Raw genomic sequence first — 13,883 nt, 5'->3', positions numbered from 1 at the left:
GCTTCTCTAGGTAGAGGCAGAAAGGCAAGAGGTGTCCAGAGTTCTCATCTGTCCCCAGGGTTCCAGAAGGGCTCCTCCCCCCAAGAGTTTCTCTTCCTACTCCTGACAGCTCTTGGGAGAGGCAGCTCAGCCCCAGAGGTGGCCCTGATTCAGACAGTGCCCACTCCCATCCTCTTAATCTTCCACCTCAGCATTTGCATTTCCAGCCAGTGATGGATTCCTTTTACGGGGCATTTGATTCTGCTCCAGTGGACTGGTGATTTTTTTTTTTTTTTTAATTCAAAGAGGTCTCTTTTGCCTTTGGGTAAAAGGAAGACACATTTATAGTCTCTAATATAGAAACAAAGCTTCCTCCTTGTGACAAAGGGCTACCACCAGCCAATTATATTTCATACTGACAGAGTGGCTTTTGATTTAAAGAGCCGTTGGCAATTTACCTCTGAGCTACTGTTTATCTATCAGAGGTGCTGGGACTGTTAAGTACAAACAGGTTTAAGAATGCACGAGCTGGACCCCAGTTGTGTGTTTGAAAAAGTATGTGTGTGCAAGTGGGAGTGGGGGTCACAGAAGAAAAGGGATAAAGAAAATATGTATATTCCACCTGGAAATTTTTAGGGTACCTTGAACTTGCTCAAAACTACCCCTAACCACACAATGCATTGAATCATAAGCAAACAGACTCTTGGGTTCTGATATACCTGGCTTACCTGATTTAAGATGTCAATGTTGTGCTGTGCACTTAATAAGCTGTTCACAACTGAGATATGGTTGTTGGTAACAGCTAAATGAAGAGGGGAGTCCTTTGGCTGCAGAAAGAAAGAGAAAGAAAATTTCAAATCCAAAAGATTCTGGCTTCATCATTCAGACCAAAAAGCAATTCATTTTGATAGAGATGTCCTGATAATCTCCTAGTACTGGAGCTGCCCAGCACAGCATCAGGCCAATAGCAAGTGTTCAGCATCATTTCCATCCCAAGGTTGTGCTCTCCCCCTTCATTTGTTCTAGAACTATAGGCTGAACACCCACTATGGGCCAGGCTCTTTTCAGGAGGTTAAGGATTCAGTGGTTAACATGGCCCATTCTCAGGAATCTTCCAATATAGTGGGGTAAGAAAATATTAATTTTTTTTTTTTAAATCACAAAATATACAAATTGTGAAAAGTGTTTTGGAGGAAAAGGAGAGTGGCAGGAGAGCATAAGTGGGATGGGCAGACAGCTAACCTTTCTGAAGATGAAAAAAAGCCTTCCTGAAGAATTGGCACTTTCACTTAGATAAGAATGATAAGAAATATGAAATAGGCTTAACTGCAGGACTTCTCAGTGCCTTCCAAGACCTAAATTATGGTGGGAATAGCTACAAGGTGGAAAAGGCATGCACGTTCAGCATTTCCTGAACTGATGTGATTTAGAGCTCTTTCTCCCCAGAGCACTCTGTGGGACTAATGCCCCACTCACCCAGGGACACCATTCTCATGTGTAGCCCTCCCATGTAGATAGAGTATACAGCCGCAGGATGTTCACCAAGCCCCTCCAGCCTGCTCCCCTTTCCTCCTCATTTGCAGTTAAACTGCCTGTCCTGCAGCCTCACCCTCACTCACCTGGAGTGTCCCAGCCCCTCTCAGCCATCCCCACAGGCAGTCTTCTTTCCCAGCCCCACCAGGCTGTCATGACCACCTCTAGGACCACACCCTTAGCTCCTGCAGCTTCACCACCACCCAGCAGCCACTGGCACATGGAGGCGCTAGAGAAATGTCTCCAGGGGTACTGAAGGCGGCCGAAAAGAAAAAAAGGTGGGGAGAAAGAGGTTAGGTGTGAGAGAGAGCGAGCTGCGGGGCAGTCAGGGTGGAGGGAAGGCAGGGGGTGGCAGGGGGAGGGGGTGCACGTGTGAAAGAGCAGGGCTCTCAGAAGATCCAGGGAGGCCATGCACAGCAGGCGAGCTGAGAGCCAAGGCAGGTAGTGCGAGGGCAGGTGATGAGGACAGAGCACAGGGTTGGTCAGGGAAAGAGATATCAATAATAAGCACCAGGTAGGCACATTGAACATATTTTTATAATTCTACTTAATGCATACTCACTTCCCCAACAGTTTATACTCTGTTTTAAACTCTGGGCTAATAGTTTTCATTCACAATGACCCTAGCAGTTAGATCTTCTATTCCCCACTTTATATACGAGGCAAAGAGCCATTCCATAACTTCCACAAGGCCTTGGAGCCAGGAAGTGGCAGAGACAGGATTCGAACCCCTATCCGATAGCCTGACTCTAACACTGGCACCGGGCTCCTTCCCAGGAAACCTACTGGGAAAGAAACCTATGCAAGAGAGATGTACTGAGTGTGCAAGGGCCGCACCAGCACACAGAGGAGGAGGAGAAGAGAGGGACGGTAGGACTCCACAGCTGCACAGGTCAGGCTGCCACAGGCATGAGCAAGGAAATGGACATGCTGGGACTGGTTGGGGCAGGGTGGGAGGAAGGCTTTCTGTGCAGGCCCCTTCTACTCAGGAAGAATGTTCTCTCTTGAGGCACCAAGCATGAAAAAAGAGAAAGCATCCGTTGGCAGTGTCCTTCCTGCCAGGCAGTGTCCTTCCTGCTGGGGCCACCGGCCTTGCTGGGACCCAACTGCCCTCCTGCGCCCCGAGAAACAGAGCGTCTATCCTTGGATAGACCAGGTGAGTTCAGAGCCAATTCCCTAACATCGTTCTCCAAAAACTACCAGACGTGATCAAATCGCATCCCTTCTCTCCAGTTAATATAATAAATAGTCATGGCTAAGCAAGATCAGAGGAAATAACCTTCTCACAGGAGAAATGAAAATAGGGTGAAAAATAGAAGAATGTTTTCCATCTAATTCCACCACAGAGGGCCTTTGTTAATGCTGCCAAAGCCAACTCAAACTTCAGAAAACCTAAATCAGTAAAAAGGATTGACTTTCAAAAGAAAAACAAGATCACTCAGTGAAGGGGGGAAACATGATCATTCTCCTTCCCATTTATAGCAGTGTCCTTTTTTCCCCAGACTGATAAATTTAATACAAGAATAACAGCATCTCTAGACACCTGAGGAAGTTTTATTGCAGCAAATATCAATATTTAAAACACAAAGAATTCATTTTGTTCCGGAACTTCAATGACTTTCTAAAATTCATCCCTTGGATTTTATTTCTCAAAATTAAGACTCAGTCTCCAAAAGAAGTCAGTCAGCTTTCCTAGAAAGAGTTCCTCCTTTGTGAACACCTCATCCCCGCAAAGTATCTGCGAGGAGCATCTCCCCACACAGCCAGCCTCACGGCACCAGGATCAAAGCCCATGTTACTGGAATAGACTCACTTCTGCGTTCTGGTGCAGATCAACATTCTCACTGAGAAGACAGCTGACAAGGGATGTATGGCCATTCTGGGTTGCCATCTGCAAAGCACTGATGTTGAACTGCAAGACACAGGTGGAAAGGGCAGGGAGGACCTCCATTACAACCCAGCATTCTTTCTGGTATTCATCACGTGTTAATTAATTAATACATTGAAACAGTACAACTATTTAAGAAAGAAAATCCAATGTGTTTTTTATTATTTTGAGGGCCTCTTTTTTACTTCCTCTAAGTGTTTCCCATAGGAGTAAGAGTCCTAGGTAACACATGCCTCAGGCAAATATGAGCTAAATCCCTGTTTCCCTTCTCTAAGAAGTACAAAGTGGACAAGGGCTAAGTCTTCTCTCCATACACCCTGAAAAACCCCTCCTTGAACCAAAACGGCTGACTTGGTATTGGTCCCAGGAAATGCCTCAACACCCTCCTGCCCCCTGGCCGGCTCACCTGCAGCTCTCCCTTCTGCCGGGTCTGGTTTCAAAGCTTAGCATGACTGCTATCTTTGTGCAGTGTTCCCTGATGGCCCCTTACCCAGCTTCACTGCCTCTCCTTCCCTGTTCTCTGTGCTCAAGTGGCTTCACCTCGTGTCCACGCTAGATGGCAAAATTGCTCTTGATTATCCTGCCAACCTCCAAAAGGTTTTAGCATGGTGCCGTGCAGTAATATAAGGTCAATGGATATTTGCTGACTGATTAATTGTAAGATTGCTACGAAGTGTTTCTAGGTCCACCAAACAAGGTCCTACAGGATGTAACATTTTCCCAAAAATGGCTGCATAAGTAACTGCCATCTCATGTGCCCGTCTGCAATGTGAGCCTTCCACTCCCCCAACACGAGGTCTACCCTTGCATCTGGGCGGACCCTGTGAGTGCTCGGACCAATCAACAGAGTAGGGCAGAAGGGACAGTGTGTCAGTGGCAGGTGTAGCCGCTAACCGGCGCGGAGCTTCTGCTTTCTACCTATTAAAAACCAGCTGCGGGGCGCCTGGGTGGCTCAGATGGTTAAGCGTCTGCCTTCGGCTCAGGTCATGATCCTAGGGCCCTGGGATCGAGCCCCGCATCGGGCTCCCTGCTCAGCAGGAAGCCTGCTTCTCCCTCTCCCTCTGCCTCTCTCCCTGCTCATGCGCACTCTCTCTCTCTCTGTATCTCTGTGTCTCAAATGAATAAATAAAATCTTTAAAAAAAAAAAAAAACAACCAGCTGCCTGGCTGGGAGGAGACCACACGTGAGTGCTGTTCCGCAGCCCGAGCTGAGCTCCCAGCTGACAGCTGCCACCAACTGCCGGTCAGGGGAGCGAGCCACCGGCGACGTCCGGCTCACTTACGCTTCCAAATGCCCGAAGTCCTGGCTGACACCTGACTGTGACCACATAACACACCCAGAGTAAGAATCTCTCCGCGCAGCCCAAGCCCCAGAGCCGTGAGGTAGATAATAGGGTATTGTCGCTCAAGCCACTGCACTTCCGGTAGGTTTCTTACGAAGCAACAGATAAGATGCTACTAAGAACAGTACACACACTGACCACCTGGACTCTAGCTTGAGCTGCTACTAAATGTCTCTGTGACCCTGTATAAGTGGCCTCTCAAGTACAGGCCTCTTTGTCTTCATCTGTAAAAAAGGACATAACTACCTGTATTAGTTTTTATTGCTGCTAATAACAAATTGCCACAAACTCAGTGGCTCAAACAATACAAATGTATTATGTTACAATTCTGGAAGTCTGAAGTGTGAAATGGGTCTCTCTGGGCTAAAATAAAGACCTTTCTGGAGGCCCTCAGGAAAATCCACTTCTTTGACTTTTCCAGTTTGTGGAAGCCGCCCACACTCATGGCCCCTCCCTCCAACTTTTTTTTTTTTTAAAGATTTTTATTTATTTATTCATGAGAGACAGAGAGAGAGAGAGAGGCAGAGGGAGAAGCAGGCTCCCAAGGAGCAGAGAGCCAGATGCGGGGCTCAATCCCAGGCCCCTGGGATCATGACCTGAGCCGAAGGCAGACGCTTAACCATCTGAGCCACCCAGGCGCCCCCTCCCTCCAACTTTTAAGCCAGCTAAGTCCTTCTCACCCTGCATCGCTCTGACCTCCTCACCTGCCTTCCTCTTCTGCTTTAAAACACGTTCGTGATTACACTGGGCCCGCCTGGATAATTGAGGATAATCTCATTTGAAGGTCAGATGATTAGCAACCTTAATTCCATGCACAACCTAAATTCCTCTTTGCCTTGTAACATAACATATTCACAAGTTCCAAGGATTAGGATGTGGACCTCCTTGGGGTGAGGGAGCATTATTCTGTTTACCACACCATCATACCTCTTTTTCTCAAGCCATAGTAATATTGGGAGAATAAACGAGCTAGTAAATATGTACAGTATTCATTTCACACACACAAAAAACAAACACAAAAACTTGAGCACTTACTATGTGCCAGGCGCTATGTTAGATAGTGGGGAAATAGGATGGTGAATAAGATCTCCACTAGTACATTCCAGTAGAGGTGGACAACCAGTAGACCTATAGATGGGCAGACAGATCAATCAATCAGTAGACTGAGAATAGATCTATTTACTAGTTCTAGATGTTATGAGAATAATAACAGCTCGTACTAAGTGCAACAACACAAAGTAAAACAGCAGGACTGGATGGCTACTTTCCAGTGAGTGATCAAGAAAATCCTCTAGGATAGGGTAACATTGGGGCTGAGATCAGAATGGTAAGACATGCCCCCTCCAATGAGATCTGAATCAGAAGCAAGTTTGTGTAGAACCCAAAGCCAGGAGGTAGTAGGAAGAGCTGTTGAGACTCTAGCATCTTACCCCGGAGGCACCATCAGCACTGAGTATAGGGCCTACAGACTTTTTAAGAGCCAAAGAAATGTTTAAAACCTTTACCAAAAAAATTATTGATTCCAAGAGACCAAAAGAAAACCGTGAAATTGAAGCGAATAAATATTTAATTGACATATTCATACTTCATTGATTGTTAAATGTAGTAGTCATAAAATATTCATTACATTTGTAAACAATTTGTAGGTTCAATTTTTTCACCTCTTCAAATTCCCAAGTATACACAGAGTTCTTACAAACCAGAGTCAATCATAAATTAGGGGAGTTTATCAGAACCAAATAATTATGAAAGCACCAATTAAAAAGCCTTTTAAAATAATTTACAGCAAAAACAATTTTTTAATGTGGAATGTTGGGGCATTTAAATATGTTTGATAAGATGTAAGGGGGTAGGGCCTCCAGAAAGGAGTTGTTAGGGTCTACAAAAGTCTTCACTGGACCAGGGGCATCTAGTACGACCCTGAAGAGAACCTACTGCCCAAACTCTGGGCAGCATAACATCCAGCACAAATGGAGGAAGCCTCTGCTGTCAGCTCAATCCATAATCTCCAATTGCCTTCCCAGAAATGGCTCAATCCTTTACCCCTTCCCCTTAGTCGGGGGTTAGGGCACAAAAGCAATCTCCCGGACAGCAAGACGAATCACTGTCAAGAGGTGAAGCATTTCCAAGATCAAACACGGTAATCACCTACAGATGGAAGAGCAAAATAAGCCTAACGTGTCCCCCCAGTAACTTGTCCGTGCTGCTGGCTTCTTGCTGCACACTGCTCGGGTCCCCCAGGGGGTGAGGCGGAGACAGGTGCGAACAACGAGTGGGGGCTGAAGCCGTTGATCCAGGAAGTGTGTTAATGAACTCAGGGGAAAACTCAAGAAAAATGTAAAAGCTGAAAAATGGACTCAGGACAATTTCCAGGCTGCCTAGATGAGGCCGAGGCTGTAAGGATATGGCCAATGTGGAGTCTGCAATCCCAGCTGGGTGGGGAGAATGTGAGCATGTGAAAGCCATCACAAAGCAAAACCTCTCTGGAGGCTAACAGAATTAAGTACAGAAGGGAGGGAGGGCACAGAACAATGGAGTCAGCCAAAAGGAGTGAGCCCAATAGGACCCTGATAATGAGGGAGGCTTTTCCAGGGACTCCAACGGGGGCTGAAGACTGAGGGCAGGGAGGCACCTGTGAATGCCTGAAAAACAGCACAGCTCTCCACACTCTGAGAATTTCATGGGCCCCATGAATTCTTAATGTGGTGCTCATTTACTGCACAAATAATGGTGCTCATTTACTGCACAAATAAGTCTGCAACTCCAGGGGGAATCAAGTCATAGTATCTTTATTTTCCACTCTCTCACAGTCTTGTCCATGTGTATATAAATTTCAGATAGTGAAGATGTATGCACAAATACATATTGGGGTTTTTTTTTTGGTGTTCTATCATGAACATTTTTTTAAAAGATTTTATTTATTTATTTGACAGGGAGAGACACAGCAAGAGAGGGAACACGAGCAGGGGGAGTGGGAGAGGGAGAAGCAGGCTTCCTGCTGAGCAGGGAGCCCGATGCGGGGCTCGATCCCAGGACCCCGGGATCATGACCTGAGCCGAAGGCAGACGCTTAATGACTGAGCCAACCAGGCGCCCCATATCATGAACATTTTTTATATTGTAATATATTTAGTATATTTAGTATTTACCATTAATATTTTTAACAGCTACATAACTTTCCAAGAAAAAGGCACACCAAACTTTTATTTGGCTTTCCCCTAGAATTCATAGCATGTATAGGCTGTATCTAATTCTTGGCTATTGGAGGTAACTTTATTATCTATCTTAATGCGTGTAGCTTTTTCCCTTTTTAAGATTATTCCCTTAACAGAATTTTTCAAGCCTGGATGAAAGGTAAGTGACAAATTGCTTTTTAAAAGCATTGTACAAATGTACACTTCCACCAGCAGAATAAAGAGTATAAAACATTACCAGTTTGGGACTCTAATCTTGATCCGAGTGTTTAACTTTATACCTTTTGAAAAGGCATTGTTTCTACAGACATACCTCCTTTTATTGATTTGCTTTATTGCACTTCACAGATACCCCCTTTTTTTTTTCAAGGTGAAAGCACAAAACTTCAGTGGAGGAAGTAACTGCAGATGTGGTGGAAATAGTAAGAGAAATAGAAGTGGAGCCTGAAAATGTACTTAATTGCTGCAATCTTGTGATAAAAAAACTAAGAGATGGGGAGTTGCTTCTTACAGATGAGCAAAAAAAGTAGTTTCTTAAGATGGAAGCTACTCCTGGTGAAGATGCTGTGAAGATGTTGAAATGACAACAAAGGATTTAGAATACTGCATAAATTTAGTTGATAAAGCAAGGGCAGGGTTTGAGAGGACTGACTCCAATTTTTAATTAAGTTCCACTGTGGGTAAAATGCCAAACAGCATCCTTGCTACAGAGAAATGGTTCACAAAAAGAAGAGTCAATCACTGCACCAAACTTCACTGTTGTCTCATTTAAGAAACTGCGACAGCTACCTCAACCTTCAGCAACCATCACCCTGATCAGTCAGCAGCCCTCAACACTGAGGCCAGACCCTCCCCGCCATGAAAAGATTATGACTTACTGAGAGCTTAGAGGATGGTTAGCCTTTTTTAGCAATAAAATATTTTTTAATTAATGTATGTACGTTGTTTTTAGGGGCCTAATGCTATTGCACACTTAACAGACCACAGTAATCTTTTATATGCACTGGGAAACCAAAAAATTCATTTCACTCACTTTATTGTGATACTTTTTTGCAATGGCCTGGAACCAAACCTGCAATATCTTAAAGGTTTGCCTGTACATTGTGCTGATATGGAGAGAGTTCCAAAACATACTGGCACTTAAAAGAAAAAAAAAACAACCACCCAAGGTGCAGAGCTGCAGATCCAAGTGGTGGTGTCAGTACTCATACATGTGCGTGCTTCATCACAGTTTCCATGTAAATGCATGGAAAATTCCTGCAAGATTCAATGAACTATCAATCCCATCAGTTCTGGGGAGGTGAAACCGAGATGTGCAGTTGGAATATACCCCTTGGTACTATTCAAATTTTTTGTTACTTTCACTGTAATTTAAAATTACTTCAAAAAATAGAAAAAGAAGGTAAAACCATCTGAAAGGCAAGGCCACCACAAGGGTTAGAATTCTCACCATGGCCACTGATTAGTCAGATAATCCTGAACGAGTTCCTTAACTTTCCTAAATTCCAGTTCCCTCACCAAAAAATGAAGGTAAGTGACACAGGATCTTAGCACCATGCCTAAATACAAAAGCATTCTGTATTTACAAGAAGGCACCATCGTGTCTTCTTCAGGCTCCAGACTGACCACTTGGGCTTTCACACAATAATGTTGGTGTTTTGTTTTCCAGCATTTACTATGTGTAAGCCAGGCATGTATAGCTGTTAGGGAGAAAACAAGGTAGAATGAGAATGTCTCCATATTTGAGAAGTATCAACTATCTGCTCCTTTTGCCCCTGTTTTCAATTATTGCTTTCAATAGGAAGAATGGCAATGCTTCCAAGGAGAAAATAATTAGGGGAATATCAGAGGTAAATCATTAATTCTTACCTCAAACAAAGCAAATTATAAATATTACTTCGACAAAAGCCTAGTGAGTGGATCAGTTCAGGACCAGATTGCCCAAAGAACATTCTGAGTCCCACGCTCCCCACCCCCACCCCGTGTGAGTGAACATGGCACGGAGCACATACTTTATTTGGAATGTTGACATTGCTGCCCGCTGCCAGAAGCACTTCATGACCTCCTTTAACAGCCAGAAAGAATGGTGTTTCTCCATTCTAAAAAAAGGAAAAAAATTAAAATTAATCGCCCTTTGGCAAGGAATGAAATTACTTGAGAAACAGCATGTTTTCTCTCTACCTTTTATGCATTACTCTTAATGGATAGCATTTGTTGAGCATCTATATGCCAACTTACATTGCCAAGACTATATGCCTTGGCAGAGTTAAAAGCACAGCTCTGTGAGGTCAGGATTAATTTTTTTTAAATTTTTTATTGTTATGTTAATCCCCATACATTACATCATTAGTTTTAGATATAGTGTTCCATGATTCATTGTTTGTGCATAACACCCAGTGCTCCATGCAGAACGTGCCCTCCTCAATACCCATCACCAGGCTAACCCATCCTCCCACCCTCCTCCCCTCTAGAACCCTCAGTTTGTTTCTCAGAGTCCATCGTCTCTCATGATTCGTCTACCCCTCCGATTCCCCCCCTTCATTCTTCCCCTCCTGCTATCTTTTTTTTTTCTTAACATATATTGAATTATTTGTTTGAGGTACAGATCTGAGATTCAACAGTCTTGCACAATTCACAGCGCTTACCAGAGCACATAACCTCCCCAATGTCTATCACCCATCCACCGCATCCCTCCCAACCCCCACCACTCCAGCAACCCTCAGTTTGTATCCTGAGATTAAGAATTCCTCACATCAGTGAGGTCATATGATACATGTCTTTCTCTGTTTGACTTATTTTGCTTAGCATAATACCCTCCAGTTCCATCCACGTCATTGCAAATGGCGAGATCTCATTCCTTTTGATGGCTGCATAATATTCCATTGTATATATATACCACCTCTTCTTTATCCATTCATCTGTTGATGGACATCTTGGCTCTTTCCACAGTTTGGCTATTGTGGACATTTCTGCTATAAATATCGGGGTACACATACCCTTTCGGATCCCTACTTTTGTATCTTTGGGGTAAATACCCAGTAGTGCAATTGCTGGGTCATATGGTAGCTCTATTATCAACTGTTTGAGGAACCTCCATACTGTTTTCCAGAGTGGCTGCACCAACTTGCATTCCCACCAACAGTGTAGGAGGGTTCCCCTTTCTCCGCATCCCCGCCAACATCTGTCATTTCCTGACTTGTTAATTTTAGCCATTCTGACTGGTGTGAGGTGGTATCTCATTGAGGTTTTGATTTGGATTTCCCTGATGCCGAGCGATGTTGAGCACTTTTTCATGTGTCTGTTGGCCATTTGGATGTCTTCTTTGGAAAAATGTCTGTTCATGTCTTCTGCCCATTTCTTGATTGGATTCTTTGTTCTTTGGGTGTTGAGTTTGATAAGTTCTTTGTAGATTTTGGATACTAGCCCTTTATCTGATATGTCATTTGCAAATATCTTCTCCCATTCTGTCGGTTGTCTTTTGTTTTTGTTGACTGTTTCCTTTGCTTTGCAAAAGCTTTTTATCTTGATGAAGTCCCAATAGTTCATTTTTGCCCTTGCTTCCCTTGCCTTTGGCGATATTTCTAGGAAGAAGTTGCTGCAGCTGAGGTTGAAAAGGCTGCTGCCTGTGTTCTCCTTTAGGATTTGGATGGACTCCTGTCTCACATTGAGGTCTTTCAACCATTTGGAGTCTATTTTTGTGTATAAGGAAATGGTCCAGTTTCATTCTTCTGCATGTGGCTGTCCAATTTTCTCAACACCATTTGTTGAAGAGACTGTCTTTGTTCCATTGGACATTCTTTCCTGCTTTGTCAAATATTAGTTGACCATAGAGTTGAGGGTCCATTTCTGGGCTCTCTATTCTGTTCCACTGATCTGTGTCTGTTTTTGTGCCAGTACCATACTGTCTTGATGATGACAGCTTTGTAATAGAGCTGGAAGTCCGGAATTGTGATGCCGCCAGCTTTGCTTTTCTTTTTCAACATTCCTCTGGCTATGCGGGGTCTTTTCTGGTTCCATACAAATTTTAGGATGATTTGTTCCATTTCTTTGAAAAAAGTGGATGGTATTTTGATGGGGATTGCATTGAATGTGTAGATTGCTCTAGGTAGCATTGACATCTTCACAATATTTGTTCTTCCAATCCATGAGCATGGAACGTTTTTCCATTTCTTTGTGTCCTCCTCAATTTCTTTCATGAGTATTTTATAGTTTTCTGAGTACAGATCCTTTGCCTCTTTGGTTAGATTTATTCCTAGGTGTCTTATGGTTTGGGGTGCAATTGTAAATGGGATCGACTCCTTAATTTCTCTTTCTTCTGTCTTGTTGTTGGTGTATAGGAATGCCACTGACTTCTGTACATTGATTTTATATCTTGGCACAATCCTGAATTCCTGTATGAGTTCTAGCAGTTTTGGGGTGGAGTCTTTGGGGTTTTCCACATAAAGTATCATATCATCTGCAAAGAGTGAGAGTTTGACTTCTTCTTTGCCAATTTGGATGCCTTTTATTTCTTTTTGCTGTCTGATTGCTGTGGCTAGGACTTCTAATACTATGTTGAATAGCAGTGGTGATAGTGGAAATCCCTGCCGCGTTCCTGACCTTAGGGGGAAAACTCAGTTTTTCCCCATTGAGAATGATATTCACTATAGGTTTTTCATAGATGGCTTTTATGATATTGAGGTATGTACCCTCGATCCCTATACTCTGAAGAGTTTTGATCAAGAAAGGATGCTGTACTTTGTCAAATGCTTTTTCTGCATCTACTGAGAGGATCATATGATTCTTGTTCTTTCTTTTGTTAATGTATTGTATCATGTTGATTGATTTGCAGATGTTGAGCCAACCTTGCAGCCCAGGGATAAATCCCACTTGGTCCTGGTGAATAATCCTTTCAATGTACTGTTGGATTCTATTGGCTAGTATTTTGGTGAGAATTTTTGCATCCATGTTCATCAGGGATATTGGTCTGTAGTTCTCCTTTTTAATGGGGTCTTTGTCTGGTTTTGGGATCAAGGTAATGGTGGCCTCATAAAATGAGTTTGGAAGTTTTCCTTCCATTTCTATTTTTTAAAACAGTTTCAGAAGAATAGGTATTAATTCTTCTTTAAATGTTTGGTAGAATTCCCCTGGGAAGCCATTTGGCCCTGGGCTTTTGTTTTTTGGGAGATTTTTGATGACTGCTTCAATATCCTTAGTGGTTATAGGTCTGTTCAGGTTTTCTATTTCTTCCTGGTTCAGTTTTGGTAGTTGATACATCTCTAGGAATGCATCCATTTCTTCCAGGTTATCTAATTTGCTGGCATAGAGTTGCTCATAATATGTTCTTATAATTGTTTGTATTTCTTTGGTGTTGGTTGTGATCTCTCCTCTTTCATTCATGATTTTGTTGATTTGGGTCATTTCTCTTTTCTTTTGGATAAGTCTGGCCAGGGGTTTATCAATCTTGTTAATTCTTTCAAAGAACCAGCTCCTAGTTTCGTTGATCTGTTCTACTGTTCTTTTAGTTTCTATTTCATTGATTTCTGCTCTGATCTTTATTATTTCTCTTCTCCTGCTGGGTTTAGGCTTTATTTGCTGTTCTTTTTCCAGCTCCTTTAGGTGTAGGATTAGGTTGTGTACTTGAGACCTTTCTTGTTTCTTGAGAAAGGCTTGTAATGCTATATACTTTCTTCTTAGGACTGCCTTTGCTGCATCCCCAAGATTTTGAATAGTTGTGTTTTCATTTTCATTGGTTTCCATGAATTTTTTAAATTCTTCTTTAATTTCCTGGTTGACCCATTCTTTAGTAGGATGCTCTTTAGCCTCCCTGTATTTTTTTTTTTTTAAGATTTTATTTATTTATTTGACAGAGAGAGAGATAGCTAGAGCAGGAACACAAGCAGGGGGAGTGGGAGAGGGAGAGGCAGGCTTCCCGCTGAGCAGGGAGCCCGATGTGGGACTTGATCCCA

At 43.1% G+C, this 13,883-nt stretch overlaps 1 protein-coding gene across 1 annotated transcript in view; it reads right to left on the bottom strand.

Annotated features, from left to right (window-relative positions):
• The window catches only part of ANKDD1B (ankyrin repeat and death domain containing 1B), a 58,195-nt gene that overhangs the window by 13,967 nt on the left and 30,345 nt on the right, over positions 1-13,883 (bottom strand). Inside the window, exons 8-9 of the mRNA XM_045864125.2 lie at positions 3,326-3,424; positions 708-806 (exon numbers count right to left, since the gene is read on the bottom strand). Of these exons, the coding sequence (XP_045720081.1) occupies positions 708-806; positions 3,326-3,424 (198 nt within the window). The remainder of the gene's footprint in view (positions 1-707; positions 807-3,325; positions 3,425-13,883) is intronic.

This window comes from Mirounga angustirostris, unplaced genomic scaffold, assembly GCF_029215605.1.
Source record: "Mirounga angustirostris isolate CCGP_5_RB_7025 unplaced genomic scaffold, mMirAng1.0.hap1 SCAF_7, whole genome shotgun sequence".
Taxonomy (NCBI): domain Eukaryota; kingdom Metazoa; phylum Chordata; class Mammalia; order Carnivora; family Phocidae; genus Mirounga; species Mirounga angustirostris.
Note: the sequence above shows the minus strand (reverse complement) of the source record. Positions and strands in the feature narration are given on the sequence as shown.